This window comes from Lepidochelys kempii, chromosome 3 (assembly GCF_965140285.1).
Source record: "Lepidochelys kempii isolate rLepKem1 chromosome 3, rLepKem1.hap1, whole genome shotgun sequence".
Lineage (NCBI taxonomy): Eukaryota > Metazoa > Chordata > Testudines > Cheloniidae > Lepidochelys > Lepidochelys kempii.
The window spans coordinates 8,895,025-8,922,711 of NC_136382.1; the positions used below are offsets into that span (position 1 = coordinate 8,895,025).

The following is a 27,687-nucleotide window of genomic DNA, read 5'->3' on the forward strand; positions in this document are numbered from 1 at the left end:
GTACTTGACGGACTTTGAGCTGTTGCTCTCTATGAACAAGTGGGTTGATGAGAAAGCAGCACAGTATCTAGAAGTGTCTTTGGACACTTACCTTGTTTACCAACAGCTTTAAAGTGTGGATCCTGGCTCTTACGGCCAGCTACGCAATCACTGATAGGAGCGCTATGGGCGTGGGGAGGGGGGCCTTGGCCTTTTTGAACTACTGGAAAGAATGGCAGGGCAGGAGGCCTCAGGCTGGAGCATAGTCTAGTTTTTTGTGCGCACTGAGATTTTTTGATAGGGCTTTCCCTGCGCCACCCAGGCCGAGAGATGGCTTGCATGAAGCAGAACCTGCTGCAGCACATCTGCAAGTAACAAGAGCGAGAGGGGACTATGCCCAGTGGCAAGCCATGAGGGAATCCTGTCTGACAAGTCAGTTTATAAATGGTTTGACAATGGAACTTCATAACTTGCTGGTGAAGGAAGATAACACACTGGATAAACCTGTGGGCCACGTCATACGTAGAGTTTCCCACTTGGAAGCAGAAATGGTGTCCTTAAACGTATCCGCTGCTAATTCCCAGCTCCAGGGTGACCCCTTTATACGAGATGCAGCACTTCAAGAAATGATTGCTAGGGAAGAGGTTAAAAAACTGGAGATGGCCCAGGTACAGTGATTCACAGGTGTCCTGTGGGTCAGATCAGAGAATGTGTTTCCCAGGTGGGGCCCAGGCCAGACCAAACTTGCAGGCAATGCAGAGGCAAAGGCCATTGGAGATGGAATTGCCCAAGCCGAGGGAAGCTACATCAGGAAAACTAGAAAGTAGCAACTAATGGAACAGCCCATATGGAGATCTGCCCAGATACCTGTTACTATGTGTGTGTTAAGACATTGATATCTGGAAAACCACAATGCTGTTGGACTCAGGAACTGAAATAATTCTGATCCATGATGAACATCCTGTGCTAAAGGGGAAGAACATTTGTACTGCAGGAGTTCAATTAGTGACTAGTAATGATCAGCCACAGGAGAAATCCAGCTCCCACTGAACTTGGGGCTAAATGGACTTCTAGTGTGGTGACCGATATTTCTACTGCTGTTGTATTGGGAATGGATTTCATCCAAGGGCATCATAAGAACTCCTTGGGTGTTAACAGACCCTGGGACAATATTCAGATATCCCCCCTGGATGGGAGTAGGAGGAAGTATGGTTGCTCCCCAGCATCACTTGGGACCTTAGAGGTGCCACTACCATGCCTACTGGTTGGCAGAGAGGAACTGCCCCCTGTGGTGACTTGAAATAAAGTTGCGCTGAAACCAGCTCATAGAATCATAGGACTGGAAGGGACCCTGAGAGGACATCTAGTCCAGTCCCCTGCACTCATGGCACGACTAAATATTATCAAATCATTCCTGACAGGTGTTTGTCTAACCTGCTCTTAAAATCTCCCATGATTGAGATTCCACAACTGCCCTAGGTTACGCCAAAAAAATTATTTTTTGTAGTGACCCAGCCACTCCCAGTCTTTATTCAGGAGTAATTTTCTCTTCTGTTGATATTCATCCCTTCTTGTCAACTGTTGAGAATGGGCCACATCCACCCTAATTGAATTGGCCTCGTTAGTACAGACCTCACACTTGGTAAGGCAACTCCCATCTCTTCACATGCTGTATAGTTATATCTGCCTACTGTATTTTCCACTCCATGCATCTGATGAAGAGGGTTATATCCCATGAAAGCTTCTGCCCAAATAAATTTGTTAATCTCTAAGGTGCCACAAGTACTCCTTTTCTTTTTGCCAATTCCTGGTTAAGTTTAATAGCAGGTTCTTCTGTTTGGAGACATATTATGGAGTTCTCACACCTTAAGCAAGGAGGCAGCGTGGGGGAGGAGGTAGGGGGGAAAAGGATCCCTGGGGCCTTGCAGGGAGAACATCGCCCACACTGGAACAGAGGCTGGAACTGCCCCCAGCATTGTAGACTTTAAGGCCAGAAGCGTCCATGGGGCTGGAGGCTGATGTTTTGCATAACAAAGGCCATACAATTTCCCCAAGCAGATGACTTGATTAGGGAACTATTTTCCCCCAATCTGCAAGATGAGCCAGAACCCAGTCTTGTGTTTCAGCAAACAAGACTTCCCTTCCCCTCCTTATACAATAGGAGAAGGATAACACCTTGAACCAACCACACCTTGAATCCAAAGTCCTCAAAGCGCTTTACCAAAAGCTGGGTATCGTGATCCCCAAGTTGCAGGTGGTGAAATGGATGCACAAGAAAAGGCCAAGTAACTGAGCACCCAGAGCTCTAACCGACATCAGTGGGAGCTGCAAGTACCCAGACTCTGCTAATCAGCATTCAGATCACTTGGCAAGTGTGTGAAAGCATCAGGAATAGACCCTCCTCCCCTCCCCACCAGCAGGCTACCTACCATACTGGCTCCTAAAATGGGGGTTAGAATCCAGTTCAGGAGCAAAGCACGACACAGCTGTAATTAAAAGACACACTGAACAATTTCACAGCACGCAATGTACATTCTAGACAGTGAATTTACTTCCACTTCTCCAGTAGACACCAGCACAACACTGAGCAGGATTTTTAAGATCTACGTCACCCAGCAAACCCATTTCCTTCACTGCTTGCACTTAGTCATGGTGACAGCAGGACCCAACTTAACATCCCCGTATTGCTAATTACTGCACTCTGCTGTTGCTCCTGAACTCCCAGGCGTTGCCTTTAGGGATTACACAGCAGGACCTTGATTTTAATTTCATGATACTAAATCACTCACAGTATAGGCAGTGACAAGGGGAAACTAATATCTGGCTAGCTGGCCTGTCTGCCGGCTGGCAGTTGGTTTGGGGACACTCCAGCCAGGCTGACTCAGCAAGCACAAATGCAAAGCTTCAGCTTCGAGAATCCAGCTCCTTAAAGCCTCAGGTAAATTCTCCTGCTATTATCAATGCAAATTAAGAGTCTCAAACATAACACTGTGGAACTCGGGCTCAGCGCTGGAGATGGTTTAGTTACCCAGATGAGAGACATTTTCAAGGACTCATGTATTCCCCACACTCGCTCCCTCCCTTTTCTCCCTGACTGCGCTGAGTTTATCACACAGCCTTTGTGTGTTAAGAATAATCTTTTTGGAGATTTAATTACAAGGTGAAATATGTCCAATTCTTTTATTCCATTTTAGAGGGACGATAAAAAAGCAGAACTACTGCAAATGTTGTAAACTCTTATTAGGATTAATGTTACTGAAACCAGTTTTTATCACCTTAATAACACTATTTGTCACATGCCATGACACGCACCCAGCCAAGGTGTAGCTGCAGGAGCCTCTCCAGCCCATCAAACACAAATCTAAAGTGTAGAAAATGCAGTATGGAAGCTGCACAAGCATAAATAAATACTTTTTATTGTGGAGCTGCTTTTATACTGTTTTCATCTCCTACAGGCCACAAAGCAAATGTATTTTCCAAGTGTACGTACGTACACACGCATGCATACCTGCACAAAATATGGTCTGGGCAAGCACGTGCTTTGACAAACCACAGAATCTGCCCCTGCTTTTAGCGTTCTTACTACGGTTTTTTCAACTCCAAGTAAATACAAAAATCCCATTCGGAAACAATGGTGTGAAATGCGATCAATTGGCTGCTTTCTAACGTGGCCGTATTCATTGAGTTTAGACCCCCACATGCAGGAGGGAAAAGTTTCATAAACCTGGATATGAATGGAATCGGTCAAGTGATTATTAAAATTTCAGGCCAAGATTTCTGAAAATGAAGGCTGACAGGGGAGGTTTTGAAAAGGATCAAACAAGAGTTAAGCACAACGGGAGCGGAGTCCTAACTTCTTTTTCTTCCTGTGAAAGTCTCCCTCTAAAGTTATGCTGTTAAGTCCATATTTAGGCACCCAAATAAGTACCTTGATGGTCAAAGGAGCTCAGTTTCTCTGAACTACCAACGACTTCAACATGAGCTGCTAGGAGCACTGACCTTTCAAGGGCGGATGGGAAATCAGGGTACTTAAATAAGTGCCTAACTTCAAACCCAAGAAACTAGTTTTAGACACCCATCTTTTTAAAAAATTTTTTGGCCTCAAGTGATGATAAATATCCCACCGCCCCACCCCAGTGTGGGGAATGAAAACGTGACTGCAGCATTGCGCAAATGCAGAAAGGATCAGAAAATAAAACTGACTGGTTTAACTGGCCAATCAGAGCAAAAGGAAATAGAGGGCACATATGGTAAAAAGTAAATAACCTAGACCCTTCCCCTCCCGCCCATCCAGTAATGAGCTGGACAGACTTCTGCAATGAACATTTTCAGGCAGACGATCAGGGTCCATGGTATTAATAGCAATCCGGGACAGCTGTTTGTTTCTAGATAGCATTTTCACCTGGATGAAAACATACAGTATATGTTTTATTTTGCAATTCTTACCGAGGGGCTCTAAACCCAAATTTACAGCAAGGGAATGGGTTTGAAAGGTTGTAAAAAGTTGGTTAAAATTAATTATATATAAAATACTCCCCCCTTTCCCTCATGTGGGAGAAGTTTTCTGGCTCTTTATGAATGAGAGAGGTGCTCTCTGTGTCTCCCCCAGGGGAAGCGGTTACATTTGCTCTGGAGTTTTGTCGTCTCACAGGCCTGCTTTGTTTTCCTCATTCAGGAGAGGCTGGCAGGATCTCTGTTGGGGAACTGCTAGAATTTCTGAAGGAATTTGAGGACCAGGTCCCGCAGCTTGACCCGGAGCGTTTCGTCATTGTCACAGATGATATGTGTCGAATCCTCTTCTATCTGAATGAGGGTTTCTGCCTCTTGCAAGAGCACAATGTGTCCCTTTGCTGTGTCCTCTACCTTCACGTCACTGAAACCATGCTGCAGATGGGGATTGGGGAGAAAGAGTGCTCACATTTAGAACGCAGTTGCAGTGAAATATTGGGGGGAGGGAGGGGGTGTTAAGGGCCATAAAGACACAGCTCTGCACTCAAATTCTGGAACACCAAGATGATGTGGGATTGAAAGCTTCCGTAAGTAGCAAACTGCTCTGTAAGCATTAGTTCATAGATTCATAGATTCATAGATATTTAGGCCAGAAGGGACCATTATGATCATCTAGTCTGACCTCCTGCACAATGCAGGCCACAGAATTTCACCCACCACTCCTAAAAAAGACCTCACACCTATATCTGTGCTATTGAAGTCCTCAAATTGTAGTTTGAAGACCTCAAGGAGCAGAGAATCCTCCAGCAAGTGACCCGTGCCCCATGCTACAGAGGAAGGCGAAAAACCTCCAGGGCCTTCCAATCTGCCCTGGAGGAAAATTCCTTCCCGACCCCAAATATGGCGATCAGCTAAACCCTGAGCATATGGGCAAGATTCATCAGCCAGATACTACAGAAAATTCTTTCCCGGTAACTTGGATCTTACCCCATCTAAAAACCCATCACAGGCCATTGGGCCTATTTACCATGAATATTTAATTACCAAAACCATGTTATCCCATCATACCATCTCCTCCATAAACTTATCGAGTTTAATCTTAAAGCAAGATAGATCTTTTGCCCCCACTACTTCCCTCGGAAGGCTATTCCAAAACTTCACTCCTCTGATGGTTAGAAACCTTCGTCTAATTTCTAATCTAAATTTCCTAGTGGCCAGTTTATATCCATTTGTTCTTGTGTCCACATTGGTACTGAGTTTAAATAATTCCTCTCCCTCTCTGGTATTTATCCCTCTGATATATTTATAGAGAGCAATCATATCTCCCCTCAATCTTCTTTTAGTTAGGCTAAACAAGCCAAGCTCCCTGAGTCTCCTTTCATAAGACAAGTCTTCCATTCCTCGGATCATCCTAGTAGCTCTTCTCTGTACCTGTTCCAGTTTGAATTCATCCTTCATCCTTCTTAGTTATAAGCCTGCTGAAATTCCTAGGATAAACACTGAGGCTAGGTCTACCCTGTGCACCTTACAGCAGCACAGCTGTGCCGCTTCCCGCCAACAAAACAAAACCACCTCCAAGAAGGGGCGGTAGCTTTGTCAGCCGGAGAGCGTCTCCCACCGACAAAGCACTGTCCACATCGGCGCTTTTTGTCAGGAAAACTTTCGTCGGTCGGGGAGATTTTTTCACACCCAGGACTGACAAGAGTTTTACCGATGAAAGTTCAGTGTAGACATAGTCTAAGTATTATCCCCATTGTATAGATGGGGAAACTGTGGTACAGGGAGGTTAAAGCCAAAATGTGCAGAAATGGCCACTCATTTTGGGTGCCAACTTTAGACAGCTAGGGCTTGATCTTCAAAGACACCAAGGACATGCCACTTCCTTGACTTCAAAAGCAGTTGTGGGAGCTCAGCACCTCCAGCTGGGGGAAGGGAGGGAATCAGGCCCCCTAGGTATCGCAAGACATCCTCAAGAAAAACCAGAGGCACCCGAAGTTAATCTGCCCTTTTGAAACTTTTGGCCGAATTGACTTGCTTAGGATCACACACCAGTTCAGTGGCAGGTGCAGGAATTAAACTCTGACTTCTAGTACTCTGTTCTAACCCCTAGACATTGCTCCCTTCCCTACCAGTTCAGCTCTGTGCTATTCTCACCATAAGCAACCTCTCCACTCCTCCACCAGCTAAATACCTGGCTCTTTCATTTGATAGTTTTTTTCCCTTTCCACACCTCAGAAACCAGTGAATGATATATAACACACATTGCAATGGAGAGAGAGGAAGGAAGGTTAATTTGCTATGAGGCTTCCTGCATTAATTAAGGCTGTCAGTTTAAAAAGCACTGTGTTAGCGGGGATCCCTTCTGGAGCTAAGTGACGCTCCGCCAAACTCCCATGGCTAAACACCATTACTGAGGTGTCCAGAGCACAAAGCCAGAGTTCAGAAAAGTTTTAAATTTTGGTGGGGGGCAAATGTATTTGTACAGTGAGAGAAGAGCAAAACGACACCCGACAGGCCATCTAGTCTCCCCATGAAAGCCAGATGGCTCCTCACAGTGGCATCCTGCAGTAATTTGTCCAACATGGTTTTAAAATGACGGCTAAAAAGGGTCTTCTATCACTTTCCTTGGGAAGATACATCAGACAGCAGAACCCCCACCCCCATATTCACAGTATCTATTATCTCTTCACTTCATCCTGTTCAGTCTTTTTATACCCCTTTGGACCACCGTAGATAATCCCCTTTCCTGCTCTTTACTGGCTTTCTGGGCTCTGGGAAAGTCCATTTGAACCTCCCATGCTACAGGAAACATGTTATTACCTTCTCCAGTGTCTGTACAAACTGGTCCATGGGAATGGAGCCACTCAGCAGCGGCTTTAAAGGTTTGCATTCTGGCGCGTCGTCACTCACCCGCTTTCTCTTCTTGCTGGCTGGGGGTTGTGCGGGTTTTGGGGGGGGCTAAAGGCAAGAATGCACAGTAACAGACCAGCTGAAAAGCTTTTTACAGCATTAGTAACCTTGGGTGCATGAATGTAAGAGGTGGTGGGGAGTGGCAGACTATTTTACCCTCACTGCTGAGAAGGGGGTGTTCTAGCTCTGAAGGGAAGACAGGGAAACTGACCCTGGAGTCCACTGCCCGCCATCACCGGTAGGCCAGGATCTTCAAAAGCAATGAGCAGTTTTTGGGTGCCCGTCTTGAGACGCCTTAAAGGAGCCCAATGTGCAGAACGTGCTGAGCACCTGCTCTTGCACATTCAGGCCTCGCGGTTTATGCCATTATTATTGACTTAGCGCCTATAACATTCTCAGTGCTGTGCAAGACCAAATGAGGCCGTCCCCACCCTTACGAACCCAGAAGACACACACACAAGTCAGGCTGCACTGGCAAATCCTGAGTGAGGAACTAGTTGTGTGTGTTAACGATTGTGTGGGGGTTGTGTGTGTTAACGATGTCAACTCGCTTCTCACTGGCATCACAAAAGCCAACCTACAGGGAGGGATTTTGCATGGGCCGGCCCTGGAAAAGCATTCTCTGGAGCAGTTAGAAAGTTTGCCCAGGTAAGTGTGCTGCGTCATGCTGGGAAGCTTCCGGGTCCTTCTCTGGAGGGGAGGAAGGGAGCAGAGCAGCCCAAATGCCACTGCCTCTTTACCAGGAACAGTGTAGCTCCTGAACTGCTGATCTTTTCTTAGGTGGGGGGGGACAGGGATGGCGAGGAGTGGCCCACAAACCCCAGCTCTTTTATGAGCAGGAGGCGCTCAGGAGGGCAAAGATCTCTGCGAAGAGCTAGGGCCCGGCTTTCATTGGTTTAGACATTGCCTCCCTCTACAAACCAGTGCTGCAGAAACTGCTTCTGTAAGCCTAAGTGGGGAAAGATTCTCTCCCCAGCTGACTATTGGAGAACCTCAGTTCACAGTCTAACCCCAGTGCTGTGGTGCATGATCTGCCCCTAGGAGAACAGAGCATTTCATTCGCTTAGGGGACGGGGGTTCCCCCCGCAGTGTTTTAAGGCCATCTACCTTCTACTCCATGACCGACCACTGTGAAAGACTGAATGATACCGATCCCAGTACTTGTACTAGGGACAGACACTAATGTGATTTGTGGCCTTTCCTTATGAACGATCCCTCTCCTCCTTTTATCTCAGCTAGGCGCACAGCCAATGAAAGAAGCACGGAGATTTAGAAGCAGCCCACTTTCAGTTCCGCATCTAATTCATCCAGGAGCCCACCCCGCTCATGCGCACTAGGAGAGAGCCTCTGACTACATCTGCTGCAGTGTGGGCACAGGTGCCAGTTGAAGGGGTTGCCACATGGGAAGAGCTGGGACCCAGATGCCAGGGCTGCCCTGTGTATGGAGTTTCCTCCAATCCCCATCAAACCATACCTGAAGCACATGCTTGTTGTCTTTAGTATGCAGCACAGCAGAAACGGTTGCTAAGGAAATGCCAGGTTTAATCTCCAAGGGCACCAGTGAATCTGCAAGCTGAAACAAAGGATTTTGTTTAGGAAGTGATAATCTCTAAATTCCCACCAAGCCAGCTGTGATTTAAATTGGCAGCCTGATGTTTTTAACACGAACTAATGAACTGCAAACACAGACCAGGGTGCAGTGACAGAGCACTCCTCCTACCTGGCATTCCCCCTCCTTGTCTCTCTCCCCTTCTGTGTCTCAGTGCTATTGACTTTTGTATCGCTCTCAGAAGTGGGCTTTCGGGATTCAGGGGCAACTTTTATGAAATGGACCGTTAAAGAGACACCTAATTTTAGCTACGTTACTGACACCTTTGATTAGCCGCACTCAAAGTTTAATTTTCCATTGTTCATGCTGTTTATTTACATCTCGGACACTAAAAAAAAAAAAGTTTTCAGAGTAACAGCCGTGTTAGTCTGTATTTGCAAAAAGAAAAGCTTTAGAAAGCTCATGCTCAAATAAATTGGTTAGTCTCTAAGGTGCCACAAGTCCTCCTTTTCTTAAAAAAAAATAAAATAAAATCCAGTTCACGTTCAGGGTCTTAGTGTCTGGGTTGCAGAGTATGGCGGGGAAGCTGAATTTATTTGGAACCTGCTTGTTAAAGCGCATGCAGGTGCCTCTGTTGCTTTTTTCACTCAACACCTAGATTTGGGTCCGAGTTTCAGTCAATGGCAACCCTTTAAAATACGCATGGCCCACTAGTGTTTGGAGGGAGAATGTGGCAATAAATGCTCCATGGTCAGCACTGTGGATGCAGAGGTTTGCAGAAGGTGGGCAACTAGGAAGTGACATGAGGGGCAAATTTCAGTCACCCACTCTGGCCTCCCACTGGCCTTTCTCTTTAGTCACTTTAGACTGTTAAACTTTTTCGTTCATGGTAAATATTAATTTTTTAAATATGATGAACATATCTCTCGTCCCAGGTGCAACTTTATAAAGCACCTACATATTGATATTCATCTAAAACTTACTGTCGCTGTATAAAGAGATGTCCCCATGCCATCTACAACTCCCCCCTTCCCCCCCGAGCACATCTCTGCAGGGGAAGTCTGAGCAAACTGACAGGCCTTGCAGAGTGGGCAGGCAGACTCAGGACTTGCCCGACCAAGGTGGTTGGGAAATGAATTCCTGAGCTGGGGGATTGGCCAGCAGCCTCTAAACATACAAATCCAGGACTCGTGAGCACAAGCACCCAGGCAGAGAAAAAGAGGTACGCCAGACCCAAGCCATAAACGCACAGAGAGGTCAGAACGAAACACCTTGACCTGCACCAGCGAACTGGAAGCCAATGCTGTCCTTGGAGCACAGGTGTTCTAGGCTCCCTGCCAGGAACAGCACTACGTGAACGAGTATTTATATGCTGCATCCACTGACTTTTCCCCTTAGTTTTCAAGAGTAGCGCAGCAGAGGGCACTGCAGTTATGCAATGTGGAGGTACCAAAGGCATGGATGGGAGCGCCTGTACCGGATGGAAAAGGCTGCCAACTCCTAGCCAGCCCAAGATGATTCAGACGCTGTTGGGACTCCAGGTGGTCCCAAGAGAGGTAACAAAAAGGTAAGCACAACCATTCACTGGAAGGGGCAGGGATGTGCTTCACAGTTTTCCCATAGTAGTAACCCCCATATCCCACGCAATAGCACGTCAGCCTCCACTAGATTTCTCTCATCTGAGCCTAGTCCTCTGCTCGGCACCCACGCCTGGGGCCAGATTTTGAGAAGGACTTAGCATCCAGGGAGCTGAGCTCCCTTGAAACTCCAGCCACTCATTTCCATGCCTAACTGGGAACAGAGCTCTTCAGAACTTCTGGCCTCTATAGCCAAGCATCTCCGGTACACTGAGAGCAAGGGAACACAAGCGGTCTAGCAGCTGCCACACACTGTTTTTCACATGCATGAAAAACTGGACGAGGATATCCATGCATTTCACAGAGATGGGGATTATTTCCATTCCAGGCCCAGAGGGGTTCAATGCCTTGCTAGAGATCACACAGCAAGTCCCTGGCAGAGTTTGGAATAAGAGCAGGTTGACTGTCTTAAACCATTATACCATGCTACCTTCCCACAGTGCAAGGAGGTGGGTACTATATACTTTCCTATGGAAGCAATTGCTGCAAGGACGTGACGTGATTGCAAGTGGTAGAGGCCATGATCCATACAATTTTGAACAGAAGCGATGCATGGGATTTCTAAAAGCACTCAGCATTGGCCTGACCCCACTCCCAGTGAAGCAACGGGAGTTTTACCACTGGCTTCACAATGGAAGCATTTAGGCCAACGTTAAACATTTCTGAAAATCTTACCCAGTGTCACTATTAAGATGTGGCCCATCCTCTGAAGAAATTTGAGAACACCGGCCTAAAAAGGGATGGGTTGATGTTTTCTACTGGAAAATAACAGACACTCATATAGGCCTCAGTAGGAAAATGTAAAAGAAAAGCAGTACATTCCCAGTCACAGCTTCAGATTTGGCCTCAGAGCTAAAAATAGCAATGCTTGCAGCAGTGTAATGCATTGCACTTTGAAGGGATCGAAGGCACTTTCTCTCCTTGCCCCTTTGCACTGTGGAATCAATACAGAACTGGCTCTAATAAAGAACACAATGAAAAGTGACAACTACTGTAAAGGAAGAGATTCTTAAGTGAAAGGAGCTACCTTGTATGAAAGTTCTGAGAGTGCCTCTTCTGTCACTGAAGCACTCTGCTATTCCCCTCTAGTGAGTATTATCCACGTGTACAGTAAATTGCAACACTTGAGCCATTAACAGTCAACATTGCTCTGCAGCAGGCATTCATTTTTACTCTCTCTACGATACTGCCTCATCTTCCATTGATCAAGAGTTGGCCGATTCTTAAGCTTAGGGACCCAAACAGAAGGTTATTACGTCACACCCAGCGATGCAGCGAGGAGGAAAGTTCTACTTCAAAGTCATTAGTTCAACCCTAGCGGCATGGGCTAGCATTGTGGAAGCCATGGAAAAACACAAACACAAACACTGAGCACTAGCATTATACTGATCAGCCCCCTACACACAGATTAGCACTTGGGTGGTGTTACTAACATGAAAACATTGGTGGTGTTTTGATTTCCTTCCATGTTCATACTGCCGGAGGCCTGGGAAGAATCAATACTAGTATAGCACTGGGGATTAATGTCATCAACCTTTAGATTGGGAGGTGGCAGGTTTGAGGGTGGCTTGCTGCAGTTTTTATCTGGTTTAGTTTTACGCTCTTTACTTTTGTGTTTTGGTCTGTTTCCATTTGAATTTTTACCAAAAAGAATCAATCCATAAAAGAGTAAAATTGCCAGTGTCGTGCCAGAGTGCAGCCCCGTGAACTAGGAGAATTGCAGAGAGATTTGTTTTTGGAAGTGTCACTACTGTGATTTTTACACATAGATGGCAGCATAAGTTCTTGCAGCATAAGGAACTTCTTAGCAAACACTGCTGCCGAATCTCTCGCTTGGGATTCTATTTTCCACAACTGAACAAGATCTGGCACATCAAACATTGCTGATGGCCAAACTACAGTTGTTGGCATGGAAGATAAAGGTACATGCAGGCTTAGGGTCAAATCCTAAATCTTTACCTTATCCTTTCTCATGTAAAATGGTCATTGGACTTCAGTTCAGGCCATGCACTACCTTTAGTTCGCAGACAGAATTCCACTGAATCCAACGAGGGGCTGCACAATGATTGAGGATAAAATGAGCTTTTTGTCGTAAATTTTTAGGCTAGTTACTGGCCAATCATTTCCACTTCCCCACCCACCCAGCAAGTGCCAGAATTGTAGCTCCTCAGTTCAGATAAGCACAAGGCCAAGATACTCCCCAGGGCCAGTCCATGCACAAAACATGCTTCACTCAGCTTTTTAACCTAGAAGTTGCATCCATATAAAGTTAGCATCCTCCCTAATTGGGTATACCTAAATTTATAGGCAACTTCACTTCTGTTGATAGTGAAGGTTTATTTAGGCCTGACAGAAGCCTCCCGTGATTTAAACAGTTTTACAGCACAGCATAGTCACATGTGTAAGACATCACAGATTAACTTTTGTCTTCCCTACAAACATGATTAAAGTAACCACAAAGCTAGAAGAAACTGGTTTGGATGAACAGAAAACCTGGACTGACTGGAGAGGAGAGTTAACAGAAATGAAAGACTAATGCATATATATAAAGAGAGATAACAAAAAGTTATCAGCTGAAGCTGTCTATTGTCCAGTGCTGGAAGGGACTGCAGCGAGAGTGTCCTGAGGAGCTTCCCACTTGTGAGAAACTGATCATTACTTGCTAGTGTTTTCCCTCAAAGAAAGATTTGTTAGGGCTTGTCTACATTACCCGCTGGATCAACGGGCAGTGATCGATCCAGCGGGGGTTGATTTATCGCGTCTAATCTAGACACGATAAATCGACCGCCGAGCGCTCTCCCATCGACTCTGTACTCGCAAGCAGTGAAGACACCGTGGTGAGTAAATCTAAGTACATTGACTTCACCTATGTTATTCACATAGCTGAAGTTGCATAACTTAGATTGACACCCCCACCCCCCAGTGTAGACCAGACCTTAGACCCAGCTGCTGAGTGGTGAATTTCAATCCAGTATCTTCCCCTTTTATCCCATCTTCTGCAAGTGGAACAGGCTGGTCTAAACAAGAGAGCACACAGGAAGGTTTACCCAGAAGGGATAAGATTCAATGGAACAAGGTCTGAGACAGGCTGTACCTTATTGATCCCCCTCTTTCTTTCTGAAGAAAAAGGGAACCAAGAAAGAGTACAGCTTGGGACCAAGGGTCACTTAAGAGCAAATAGGTCCAGTGCGGTGGGCCCGCACAGCAGCCTGGTAAGTGCCCAGGAAGGGGAGTTCATTTAGGGCTGGGGCACTGCTAGAGGCCCCCAACCAAGACCAGGGTCCCATTGTGCTAGAAGGTGCATACACACATCCAAATAGCACTGGTCCTTACCCCAATGAGCTTTACAAAAGAAGAATATTTTAAAAACAAAACAGCCCTCATTCAATTAGACAGCCTCCTGCTGGAGTCTTGTGATAGGCATCATTGTTCAAATTGTAATTAAACTGGAGTCACACTGTTTGCTCAGAGGCTACTGTTCAAATTTATCTGTTTGCTCCAGAAGATGTTTTCCATTTCCCCTCCTCCACCCCGCCCTCCCATTCTCCTACGAACAGACAATGCCTTACCAATTTCCAGTAAGCTGCCTTTTTAAAGTGACATGCAGATGCTCAAAGGAACAGATTAATTAAACAAAGTGAAAATGCTTCCATAATACTCTGGAGAGCCAGCCCTAGCCTTGTGCCACTGGAGAGTTAAAAACCCGTTGAACAAAGGCTGTACTAAGTGTAAATCTCATTAATGTCTAAAAGTCTGACTGGGCAAGATTTTCCTCTCTGTTAAGGTGATCTCAATACACAGTAACGCCACTGATTGCCATGGATTCACACCTGTGTAACAGACCAGAATCTGACCCTAGAGTGGTTAGCTAAGACTTTTTTGGGTCGGGATGTGGAGGAAAATGGTTTTAACAGAAAGCCTCCTTTCATCAGGGGAGGGATAGGTCAGTGGTTTGAGCACTGGCCTGCTAAACCCAGGGTTGAGAGTTCAATCCTTGAGGGGGCCATTTAGGGATCTGGGGCAAAAATTGGGGATTGGTCCTGCTTTGAGCAGTGGGTTGGACTAGATGACCTCCTGAGGTCCCTTCCAACCCTGATATTCTATGATTCATCACACACATCACTGAAGCCATTCTGTTGCTACTGGGACCATAATCACTCATGGGTTTTTTACTTTTAACAAGAGAGTTAAGGAATCAGGAGACAAATTTGGACACACCTCTTTGTACAGTTTGAAAGTCTATGGAAGTTAATGTACTAGAGAGAAAGGGAAAGGGCTGGCAGACATTTGCACACTGGTGTTTTCCGGAGCAGGTTTTAGTGTTTGTTCTTTGGTTTAAGTTGCGTTTTGAGAGATAACAGGCCAGGTTCACAATGTTGATGCAGGGGGCTGTAAAATACCCCTTCCTGCGTCAGTCCAGTCTCCACACAACATGGGTGGTGGTACTCACCACAAGCCAAGCAGGTGGTGTTGCCACTTACACCATCACTTGAGATTTTCCACCCTACAGGACCACTGCTGGTGTGATTTTGGCCCCGCATGGCCCTCCCTGCAGATGGGGATGTTGCAGGCACCTTCTGACAATGAAATTTTCCACATGGCTGAGAAGTTGGCATAAACCCCGGCTGAAATAGATGATTCATCCGTGCAAGGGGAAGACCTTTCCAAACCAACTCACTAATGACTCCTCTGCACAACAAAGGAGCAACACACTGGTCTTTTCTACAGGATCATAAAGGCAGGGGGCTATGACAAAATCTGAAAGGTGGAGTGGGGGCAGTTCTCTGCGATGTTAAGGGAAGCAGGGGGAGGAGCAGGGGTGAAACAAATACATGTCATAGCAGGTAATTTCCCCTCCTCCCAGGTCTTTGAAGTCTATAATGATCCTTGAAGATCACTTGTACTAGAGGGCATAGCTGAGAATACGGAGAAGGAAAGATTACAAGAGATGTCAGGCTTTGCACAGTCTGACTGAGTTGTGATTAGTGCCAACTGGCATCCATCCTTATTGCGAGACTCAACGGTCAAAGACTGAATGGACCAGGAAGACAGAATTTCATTTCCATGTGGTTATGCTGGGTCCTCCTGGAGCTACGTTGGCAGTGCAGGGGGATAAAGTTAACCCCTTCAGCAGATGCACTTGTTGTGTGGGTGGCCAGAGGATTCAGTCTTTAGCACTGCCAATTCAGCACCTTTCACCAGCATTACGTTCATTTAGAGAACAAACAAAATCGTTTCTATGATATTTTCTCTCAACATTTCAGTGCTGGTGAAGGAGGCCCTATTGACAGTCCTTTATTAGTAGGGTTTTCTGTGGAGTTCACCACTGCGGTATCCAGGGGTGTGATTTTATGCAATATAGTTAAATCTCTCCCTCTCACCCCACTCCTTCCCTCAGGTATACCAGTAAAAGCACTTTTACTCTGGTACCACTGCACCCAGGCTAGGAGTTGTACCTCAAACTATACTAGTTTCTAAACCAATATGGTTAAAGCAGGACAAAAACTGCAAAGAAAGCCCCAAGCTGTGGCAGAGGGAGGTAGAGAGGCCAGATCTCCCAACTTCCACCTAGCACCTTAGCCCTAGGCTATCCTTCCTCTGGAGACTGAAGCCCTCTCTCCACTGGTTAACGGTCAACAGAGCAAGTTTCCTCACATCCCACCCCCAGCAGTGTACTTCCGACCTGACCTGGAGGGACCAGCTCTAGGGATATGTTGAGAATTCAGTCTCCATGGTCCATTCAGTTTCTTGGGCTCTGCTGAGGCTGCCAAAAAGGGGGTGAGTTTTGTTGGTACTTTGTGTGGACTAGCTCAATCATTATAACTCCCCTTCTTCCTGTCCTCACTATTTTCCCCTGGGCTGGCTGGAGAGTCTCCCTGAAGAGGCTGGCTCCTTCTCAGGGAGGTCAGCGTGAGAAATATTGCATAGCTCTGGCACCACACAAACAGACTAGACACTCTGGGAGGTCCTTTCCAGAACTATCTTCTGGGTTCCTATTTGGACCCCAGGCTGGGTGAACTATTCATAAACACCAGTTTATCCATTCCATTGGCCTCTTTTCTGTTTACAAATATTCTGCAAAGGATCACGCTTCCCAGAAGCCAGGCGTGCTTCAAAACTACGACAGATGTTTCACATGAACCCATTTCAGCCTCAGCGCTGCTCCCGAGTAGATGGCTTCAAGCACTTGGCAACCATGTTTTAAACCTCACGGTGTTCCAATTGGTCACACAGGACGTGTCCATACCCTGAATGGACAAATAGCTTTGAATCAGGTTTCTGGTGTGAATAGAAGTTTTATAGTTAGTGGTATTTGCTGGAAGAGAAAGATGGCGGTTTCTGCAAATATTCTTGCCAATAAACCTGTGGGCCAGCATATTTGAGGAACACAAACACAGCTGGCATCTCTTTCTCTCTCTCTCTCTCACAGTCATCTCGTCCCCCATCAGCATACTATTTGAGCTTTAGTGTATTCATCTTCCCAACATTCCTGTTAGGGAGTGCAGTGCTATTACCCACATTGTACAGAGGGGGAACTGAGGCACAGAGAGACTAAGTGACTTGCCCAAGTTGACCCAGGAAGTCTGTGGTAGAGAAGAGACTTGAATGCTGGTCTCCCAAGTACCAGGCTAGTGCTCTAACCAGTGGGCCATCCTTCCTCTTTCTGAAATGAATGTATTTAAAACACAAGAACGTCTGAATAACATTTTTTGCAAATTTACTCTGCTGTTAGCCTCGCTGTTTTCAGAGACAGGTGATATTGCCCCCTGAGCAGAGCCAGGCCAAGGAATAGGAACTACTACAACAGGCTTGAAGAGAAGCCTCAGGACTGGACAGCAGAATTTAAATGCTCCCTAGGTCTTGACCCGGCTCTCTGCGTAGGGGGTGACTATCACTCTGCTAACACAAGATTTGTTTTGGTCACAGCCCTGAACATACGTCACATTTTACTAGCCCTGGCTTTAACAGGATCCAATAAATATGCAAATGGCTCCAACAAATACACATGCCACAGTGAAGTTGCATCTGAGAGTACATTTTTCAATTAAAAACCCATCCTCGACTCCAGGGATAATCTCACAGGCGGTTGCGTACTCACAAAACTGAATTCAGGCACAAATTGGACACAGATGATGTGGCAGTTGTAGAACTTGGCTTATCGCGGTTTGTTACTCAGGTACCATTCCTCATGTAATTCTGCATCCTCTGTTAACGCTAACGGTATTGTTTTTCCTCCAATGAGAAACAGACCTTTTCTTTTTTAATTCATTTCCATGGGGTTATATACCCTGCTTGTCAACAGCCTCACCTCTGATCCAAGGACACATCTGTGCTGACTGTATTGTCAGACTATTTTAACATCATGTCTCTTAGAATACAGGTCACTTAATATTAAGAGTACGTTTGTGCATAGTTTATAGGATTAATACATTATTAATCAATGTGACAGGCATAAGTAGTATTCATCTGGAATACTGTGTGCGCAATTCTGGTCTCCCCTGTTTACGAAAGATAAATTTAAATGCAACAGTTCCAGAGAAGGGCTTCTAGGATGATCAGAGGAATGGAGACTCACAGAAATGTAGGACTGGAAGAGACCTCGATAGGTCATCTATTCCAATCCCCCACACTGAGACAGGACTAATATTATTTAGACCATATCTGACAAAGTGTTTGTCTAACCTGTTCTTAAAAACCTCCATGAAAGAGATTCCACAACCTCCTTAGGTAGTCTGTTCCAGTGCTTTACTACCCTGACAGTTAGTAAGTTGTTCTTAATGTCGAACTTAAATCTATCTTGCTGCTATTTAAGCTTGTTACTTCTTGTCCTATCCTCACTGGATAAGGAGGGTTTCAGAGTAGCAGCTGTGTTAGTCTGTATCCGCAAAAAGAAAAGGAGTACTTGTGGCACCTTATAGAGACTAACCAATTTATTTGAGCATACAACTCCATCCAGTGAAGTGAGCTGTAGCTCACGAAAGCTTATGTTCAAATAAATTGGTTAGTCTATAAGGTGTCACAAGTACTCCTTTTCTTTTTATGGATAAGGAGGATAATTTATCATCCTCCTCCTTATAACAAACTTTGACATACTTGAAGACTTATGTCCCCCCTCAGTCTTCTCTTCTCTTCTCCACACTAAAAAAACCCAATTTTTTCAATCTTTCCTAGTGGGTCATGTTTTCTAGACCTTTAATCATTTCTGTTGCTGTCCTCTGGACTTTCTCCAATTTGTCCAATCTTTCCCAAAGCATGGTGCCCAGAACGGGACACAGTGCTCTAACTGAGGCCTTATCAGCACTGGTATAAGAACAAACTGGCCCTCGGTAAACGTAGGCTTGAAATTAGACAAAGGTTTCTAACCATCAGAAGAGTGAAGTTCTAAAACAGCCTCCCCAGGGTAGTAATGGCGGGGGGAACCTACCTTGTTTCAAGACTCAGCTTGATAAGTTTATGGAGGGAATGGTCTGATAAGACTGCCTTATGATGACATATGGCCCATCTGTGACTGCTATTAGCAAATATCCTCAACAGGGGAGATGGGTCACTGGATTGGGAGGGCTCTACAGAGAATTCTTTCTGGCTGCTGGGTCTTTCCCACGTGCTCAGGGTCTAACTGATTGCCATATTTGGGGTCAGCCAGTAATTTTCACCCAGGTCAGATTCACAGAGACCTGGGGGTGGGGATGGGTGGTCGCCTTCCTCTAGAGTGGTGAGCACAAGTCAGCTGCCGGTTTGAACTAGAGTAAATGGTGGATTCTCTGTAACTTGAAGGCTTTAAATCATGATTTGAGGATTTCAGTAACTCTGCCAGAGGATATGGGCCTATTACAGGAGTGAGTGGGTGAGGTTCTGTGGCCTGCGATGTGCAGGAGGTCAGACTAGATGATCGTGATGATCCCTTCTGGCCTTAAAAAGTCTATGAGCATATGTTATATGGTTATAAGCAACCAATTAACTTATTGGACTCTAAGACCGTTTACTGAATCATCATTTGTTAACACTAAATAAGCCATTTGCTAGCGTGCCTTAACATGATTTCACAAGAGAAGGAGAGGGTTTTTCTAGCAAGTGGTGCAGGAGACAGAAGCCAGGAGTCCTGACTTTCAATTCTCAGCTTTCTCTCGGACTCACCGTGAGACCTTGGGCAAATCATTTAGTTTCTCAGTGCCTCAGTTTACCCATCTTTTAAATGTGGATTGTATTTGGCAACCTCACCGGGGTCCACAGAGGATTAACATACGTATGATGTGCTTTGAAGTGTGACGTCCTTGCAAAGGATAATTAACATTTTTAGTTTTCCCACAGTGATTCCGTCAACCTTAAGTTATTCACACTGTGAACACCCTCTCATGAGTACCTCTCATTCTGGCATTCTGCTTAGTGGGAAGTGCTTTGCACCTTCATATGCAATATAAGTCTCATGTGTAACACCTTTCTGTTTGAAGAAACTACAAACACGGAGCATCAGGACCAATGTGGTGTTAGACAGCAAGGGGCCACCATGCTGTTTTCCTTTAGTCACTCACTTCTGGCATGATTTCAATCTTCTCATAGCGCCGCTTGAACGGGAGACTCAGCACCTCTGCTCTGCGGTAGGACATTGCCGGCGGCTGGCAGTCTATCATCAGGTCTGTGCGATGGGACTGGGTGGGTGGAGGCTGGGTGTACTGCTCTGGACAAACCACATGGAGAGGCTAGAAGAGGAGAGAAGATGGTGGTGAAGATAGACGTCCAACTGTCAATGTGCAGGGCCCTAGAAGGTGTATATAATGCAAGTACTGACACTGCAATTATAAGGTTTGTAACGTGGTTGTACATTAGTAATATACCTTAGTTGTGTTCCAGTAGCACCTAGACGCCCTTAATCAGGATTGGAGTCAGCAGTTCAGGGCTGGGACAGTTGTTATGTGTTTATATAGTGCCTAGCACAGTGGACCCTGACTGGTGTCCTAAGGCAGCATTTGAATACAAATAAATGTCAATAGTTATGCCAGGTGCTGTACAAACAAAACTGAAGACAGTCCCAAAAACCTTTTACTTGAAATAGGGACAAAATGCCACAGGTGGCTGTAGAATACAAGGGAGTGGAGAGTGGGAAGATAAGGGTGACAGTAGGAGGAATATATGGTTGCATATATTAGCCAAACAGACAATTTGGAGGCTTCATAGATTTTTTTAAAACTAGATATATTAACAGATCACTAATAGGCTGTTTACTACAGGGGTCATGGTAGAGGCGTGAGTCTGATGGACAAGGCAGTGTCTGTGAGAACTGATCAGAGGAGGAGGACATGCCACACAGAAGGGCAACATGGAAGAAGGTGCTGGTGGAAGAAGCGAACAGTGGAATCTGCCATCATTCATGGAGTGAAGGGGAAGATAGCCAATCATCTCTTCACATTGCGATGTTGTTCTTTCACAGCTCTTCACACTATCGTGCGTGTTGGATGTGCTGAAGAGGGAGCCAATAGAAGAACCCAACAGGAGGAGGGGTGGGGGTAACATGATTGAAGGAATGAACCAGGAAGAAAATTTTAGCAGCAATATTTTGAATAGAAAGGGGTGGGGTGAGGTGAATGCCGGGAAGACTGAAGAGGAGACTGTGGTAGCCAAGGTGGGAGATGTCAGTCTGAACAAGAGCTCTGGCAGTCTGGCCGGAGATAAAAAAGGAAGCAGCAGGATTTGGATATGACCTGGATGTGCAGGCCCAGAAAGTACAGTGTCCGTATCAAAGAGGAAGCTGTGATTATAGGTCTGAGGGACCAGGGGATGGTGGAGTTAACTGAAGTTAATGAAGCTGAGGTATCTCAGCACACCTTGTACTTTTGGGACATAAATACTTAGCACACACATCCAGGGCACATTTAAACAAGCAGGAAAGATTCAACAGGAAAAATGATTGTGTTTATAAACTGCTAAGAGGCTCAATCTTGGAAATGTGTGATGTTTTATGCTACATACCTACTGTTACTTTGCATAGTGAGCCGTTAAATGTTTAAAGTCCACTGTCTGGAGATTGGTGGCCATTTTGTACACATTTCAGTGCAGGCTGTTAGAAGAGGAGGCATATGCTGTGTGCTCTCTTATAGAGACTTGGCAAAACCAGAAAACACAAAGAGTCATTTCTTTGATATAAAGATCATCCACAGTGAAAGTATCCATTGGGTGGGTGGGTGTAGGTTTATAAACATAAAGGGAAGGCAAGAGAGATTTCATTACCTGGACTTCTTTGAGTAACTTGGACACCTGAATAAAATTCAGTCTTGTGTCAATGGGGCAGTAAACGCATTTCATAGCCAGAGGTTGATAAGGAGCTAGTGCATCCAAATACGAAAAGTCAGGCTCTGGAAGAGAGGGAAAAAAATGCAGAAGATATTTGATGTCTCAAGAATATTGCCAAAATTCCTCTCCCTATCACCACACCCTAGTCTAGACGGGCTGTCATTTGGCAATGTTAATTCACTTATGGATTTCTCTTTTTTCTCCCCCAGTTATTTTCAGTTAATTTGATGAAAATTATGCCCACAATTAGTCTTAGCTCAATCAAGCAGCAGAGCAGCACCATTTCATCTGAAAGCATTATTGCCTGCTTTTTCTATAACAAATTTAATCAAGACAAAAACAGCATCTCTTAGTTTTAATCAGATCCTAAAAAAAAAAAAAAAAAAGAGAGCACAATTTACCATTTTTCAGTATCACAAACCCACCTGAGTGGCCTGGTTTCTCAGCCTGACAAAAATCCAACACAAACACTTCATATTTGAAGATGATTTTGCATCAGTATCACCTTCAGGAAATACATTTTCACCATTTTCCTCATAATTACTCCTTTTAGTTTAGGCTGGGTGTCAGTATTAGACTCATGGAAGAATAAGGAACTATTCACCACATATTCCACCATAACCCTAGTGGATCTGTAGAGAACTGGATAACTCAGGGCAGCTCGTAATAGGATATTCACCTTTTTTACCCCCATGCTACCAGTGCATTCTAGCACAGGTAGTAGTGGCTGAAAGCTGTTGCCATCAGATGGCTGTTCTGCAGCTTATATGTGATTTTTGGTAGTGACCTCAAACTAGTTTCTAGGGGATCGGTGCTTCCTCACTAAACCCACAATGGCTGGTACTAACTGGCATTCTTGTTGGGCATGTACTTAAAGAGAGCCAGAAACTTTCCCCAAACTTCCATCACACTCCTAGGTCTTGTCTGCGCTAGTAAAATTCGGATCCATAGTTTTCCACCCGGGTAACAATTGCAGAAGTGTAAGTACAGCCCTGACACCGGTTCAGAACAGAGTTAGGAGACATGGTGGTAAAAACCCAAACAAACACACCCCCAACTCTTGTGGATTACTTCTTCCACCATTACTTGCACCTGTGGAGAACAATGGGAGGGAATCTGGCAGTGAGGCACAATGCTGGGTTGTGCCCCAATCTCACTGGAGGGAACACTGGTGGAAGGATGTGGAAAAGCTTGCTCCATCACTGCCCTACCCGTGTTTTGAGAATAGGCTGTTCTTCGCAGGGCTGTCAATGACACCCTGACTGAACTCAACTCACTACAAGAAACCATAGCAGACGCAATGCTGCATATCTCAGGAGGCCTCAGGTAGGCTGGGTCAGGGCCAAGCTTTGGCCACCAGCTTTAGGGTCTCCTAATAGCATTGTGAAGCAGCTATATAAATAAGAGAACCTACTCTATTTTTGCAGATGTCAGAATGACTCCATTTTAGTATCTGACGGGACAACTGCTTCTCCTCGCAGGAAGGCTCAGAATGAAACACCTTCTCACTAAGGGCCAGATTCCGATACCCTTGCTCATGTTGGGTAATACCTGACTGCATGAGTAGTTCCATTAATTTCCATGGGACTAACTGTGGAGTAAGGTACTAATCAACGTAAGGACATCAGAACTTGGCCCTAAATGAAGAAGTCTGGAATAGGCGTGAGGTACGGTATTTCCAAAGTGGTATGCTCCTATATGGCAGCATTGTCAGCTATTGGAATCAGGGCTAAAGCAGTTAATGATGGAGTGACTACCCAGATAACACTGAATATGGTACAAAAACCCACAGCCAGTCACTCAGGAGGGCTCATGCTTTGCTTCCAAATAGGCCTCTGCTGGCTTTCATTAGTGACAAAATGTAGTGTCTGTTTAATATGGGGACTATGTCCTGCCTTTTCAACCGGGATGTACGTGACCATCTACAGAGCCTCCCATCTCCTCTCCCTATTTTGATCTTGTCCCAAGACCTTACCCTTTTATCTACGTGTTTGATATTGCCACCCATCACCATAGTATCAGGGCACCTTCCACAGAAAAAAACAGAGTCTCTAGAACTTTTACCAATACAGGGAAAGAACTCTGCTTGGGGCAGGGTTGGTGGAAAGGCTCTCTCACAGAGGAAGGCTTTGCAACATTTCTTAACGATGGTCAAACTCTAATCACCTCTGGAAGATTGTTCTCCTCAGAGGATGTTTCCTTCCCAGCTCTCATGTGCTTTGTCCTGGGCTTTGGGATCTGCATTGTCATAGAGGAATGCACCTGTCTCGGTAGTTCATAGATCACAATCAGCCTTTGCCACAGCTGGGGCTTGATCCATTAATTGCTTTGAAAATTAGGACCAAGGCCTTAAACTAGCATCAGAAGCTGACTGTGGGAATGTGGAAGGACTTGAGCACAGGTTTGCTCTCAGTGCCTGAGCCAGGGCGACAGTAGGCTGCCCCGTTCTGGACAAGCTGGAACCTGTGTATCATCTTCACATTCAGCTTCAGATACAGTTAGCTAAAGTAATCCAGACTGGAGGTGACAACTCATAGATCACTGTGGCTAGGTCCCCGGCCACAAGGTAGGAATGAGGTTTCCTAGCAAGCTGGAGGTAAAGGGAGGCATTTTGGAAACTGAGTCTACCTGGTCAGCCCAGAGTAGCAAGAAGTCTGAGAGGACCCTGAGGTTTTGTACCACTTTGATGAATAAGGGCTGTATGCTTTTGATGGAAGTTGAAGACAAAGTCTTGGCCAGCTCATCAAAGCATTTCCCTTTTTCAATCAGCATTGCTTCTGTCTTGGCAGGGTTCAGCTTGAGCCAACTGCTCTTCATCCAAGAACTGATCTCTTGAAGGCATTTTACTGCAGTACATACAAAGATCTTGCTTACAAAAGGCAAGGACTGGCTATGCAGGGCTAACGGGAATGAAATGCAGTATAAATTATTTGTCACTGATGTCAGTCCTGAGAGCCTCACTTGAACAAGCTCCTACTGAAGTCATCAAACCGGGGAACGAGGGAGGCCCTGGGAATCTGGTCCAACAAGAACTTATGACTTACCTGTAAATATAACAGTGTTAAGGCTAGATTTTCCCCACAGTTCCATAAAGTGCACCACATCCCCAAACCTGAGGGAGGGATGTCCAGTGAACACAACACATGGCTGTTTGAAATCGTTGCTGAAGTCTCCATGGATACTGGGATAATGCTTCAGTTTATTTGTCTGAATGAGCTGAAATAAAATAATAATGAGACTTTACTAACTTTTTGCATATCTATGCTTGGCTATTATTATATTATTGTGTGTTTGTGCATATACATAGACACAAACACACACACATGAATACGCACCCTCACCCGAATATATGGCTGGTTATTTATAATATATTACCCGGCTCACTCCCATATATTCCATAGGACTTGAGCTCATTGAGTCAGTGCTGCAGTAAACGTTCTGAGGGAGGTGTGTCTGGAGAGCCAAGCACAGGACTGGAGCTGGGAACTTCAGAGTGATGCTCCTGACCTCCTGTCATACTATTCTGAGGTGTGGCTCTGCAGAGGTTCCATGTGAAGTGCTTCTCAATGATTTCCAGAGTAAAGTGACCTCAGTTTACTGGTAAAAAGCTGCTCTTTCTAGCTGCTGTCCCACCGAACACACTATGGGGGTCCGAGAGTTAACGTGGGTTCTTTGCATGTTAAGTTAATGCTGAGAGATTCTGCCCTCAGCGACATCTGTCACTACTGGATTCAGATGTAACAGATTTAAATCACAGGAAACTCTTCTGATGAGCTACAAGAAGGAACAGACTCCAGCTTGCCCTCTCTTAGATAGGTTGGCTCTGCCAGACTAAAAGAAATGCAGTAAAAATTCCTTTTTCCCCTAAGAAGAAAAGGAAGGTCAGCCAACTATGACTGAATACACACAGGGAACAGATCTCCTTAGTAAGATGGTGCAAAGTTTATGAAGGCACTTTTCAGAGTAGAGCTTTGCTTTATTTCCACTGCCTCTGGTTTCTCCATCTGTAAAATGAGGATCCAAATTGCCCACAGTGTTGGGAGGAAACTGGATTTAATAAATAAATGTATCCTCTGGACACAATCTGATTAGATTCTCTCCATACTCATATGCCCCATCACCAGTCAGTATATAAAAGAGCGGGGGCTCTTAATTTAGAACCCCCTGAACACACAGTGCTGTCTGCTGCCAAGTGTAGCAGTCATTCAGGTGGTAGGAATTTGCAACACAGCACAATTTCCAAAAGCATCTGTGTTATTCTACAGAAATCCTGTACAATCCTGCTTGTGAGTGAATGGCAACTTGCATACCATGACTTATAGCCGAAGACCTTCATTCTGGACACCGGTCTTCATTGTATTACATTCGATTTTAGAAGAGAAACCAAGAGGAAGAGTGTGTTAAAATAAGCATCTCATGGTCTTTCAGTGCTGTAACTCTTGCCTTTCCAGAGCTCAGCTCCCTTTTATTTATCTATCATCTCTCGCCGTGTTATGTTTAACTCAGACTCTAAGCTTCTTGGGGCAGCACTGATCACATTTTTGTACTGCTAAGCAACATGAATGCCCATGCTGTCGATCATCAACACTTATGGGGTACACAATATCTGAAGAAGAAATAAAAACCATCATCCACCTACAAGTTCTGGATTACTTGTTGTTACTCAGGTTCAGCAGCAATGAACACTGCAACCGGTCAAGAAACCTGTAGTCAGTGAAGTACTGACGCAACACAGAAACTTGCCCTCAGTTCCAGGTTAGGAAAGAAGCCCGGCTACACATTGCACAAATAAGTACCTTCTCCTCTTCTCTCACTTCCCACCGTCCCCCCTTTTCAGCTTCTTCTAAAAGGGCTTTCTGGCACAATTTTGTCTTTGATTTGTTTGGCCGTTGGTTTGCCTGCCTGCTGCCGCACAAGCAATGTAACACTACACTGCAGCACAGAAATGGATCACAAGCAGGGTTTGACTGGCAGCACTATCTTTGGGGTCTGATGTACAGGATGACACTTCAAGCAGGTCCAGTCCATCAGATTTGCCACTTGGGCTCTTGGATCATAGAGAATTAACCACGTCATCATAGAGAAAGGGCTTATGACTTTCTCCACGTCTTTGCAATATGCAAGTCTGAGGCACCCCACCTCCTGCAACTTGACAATAATATCAAATTCCAATTCAGCTTTTAAATGGAAAATTTAAATAATGCACCCAATGACTGCTGTGCCAGTTAATATGCACTCAGTCTTGCAAACACTCCTACAATTAAGCTGGTAAAGATTTCTGATTGAAGCATCTGGAGTGCAATATTTGGAATCTGAATGTTGCCTCCAGTAATAAGAGCTGGCTGCAGAGATGCTTAGCAGACAATACGCAAAACAAGTTTTATCCTGTAAATGATCGGAATCTAATAGGGAAACAGTTCCAAAAGCTAACTGCGGCACATGTCAGAGCTATGTCAAAATCCTAAACCTGAAGTTGTAAATCTTGTTTCAGTGGAGTACGTGTGGAATTTCTACTCTGGAAACCAAAGTGGATTTGTGATGTGCCACAGAGCCAGGGAAAGGCTCCAGGAAAATTGCAGTAATTACTGACATTCCTATGACTGGCATTTATAGAATACCTCTCTTCCAAAGATCCCACATCACTCCACTAGTACACAGCTCCACAATCTCCCAGTCTATTATAACATTTACACACAGCACTCAAAGCTTTGCTATGCACTGGGGGAACCATTAAGTCAGAAGATTATCAAAGACCTGGCTTATTTTATCTGCATATGTTTAGTTGCATACACATGTGATGTACTGTCAAATGTATCTCTATAAATGTACGCAAATTCTAGATTGTTCAAGATTATGTGATCATTTAATTTGTTGTGC

The 27,687-nt window shown here is 45.1% G+C and overlaps 1 protein-coding gene across 2 annotated transcripts in view; it reads right to left on the reverse strand.

The window, feature by feature from the left end:
* Window positions 1–3,374: 3,374 nt before the first annotated feature.
* The window catches only part of INTS9 (integrator complex subunit 9), a 79,224-nt gene continuing 54,911 nt past the window's right edge, over window positions 3,375–27,687 (reverse strand). For both annotated transcript variants that reach the window (XM_073335636.1, XM_073335635.2), the window contains 6 exons: window positions 24,855–25,026; window positions 21,748–21,872; window positions 20,055–20,222; window positions 8,813–8,911; window positions 7,249–7,386; window positions 3,375–4,863 (listed from right to left, as the gene is read on the reverse strand). In XM_073335636.1, the coding sequence (XP_073191737.1) occupies window positions 4,687–4,863; window positions 7,249–7,386; window positions 8,813–8,911; window positions 20,055–20,222; window positions 21,748–21,872; window positions 24,855–25,026 (879 nt within the window). In that variant the 3' untranslated portion in view covers window positions 3,375–4,686. The remainder of the gene's footprint in view (window positions 4,864–7,248; window positions 7,387–8,812; window positions 8,912–20,054; window positions 20,223–21,747; window positions 21,873–24,854; window positions 25,027–27,687) is intronic.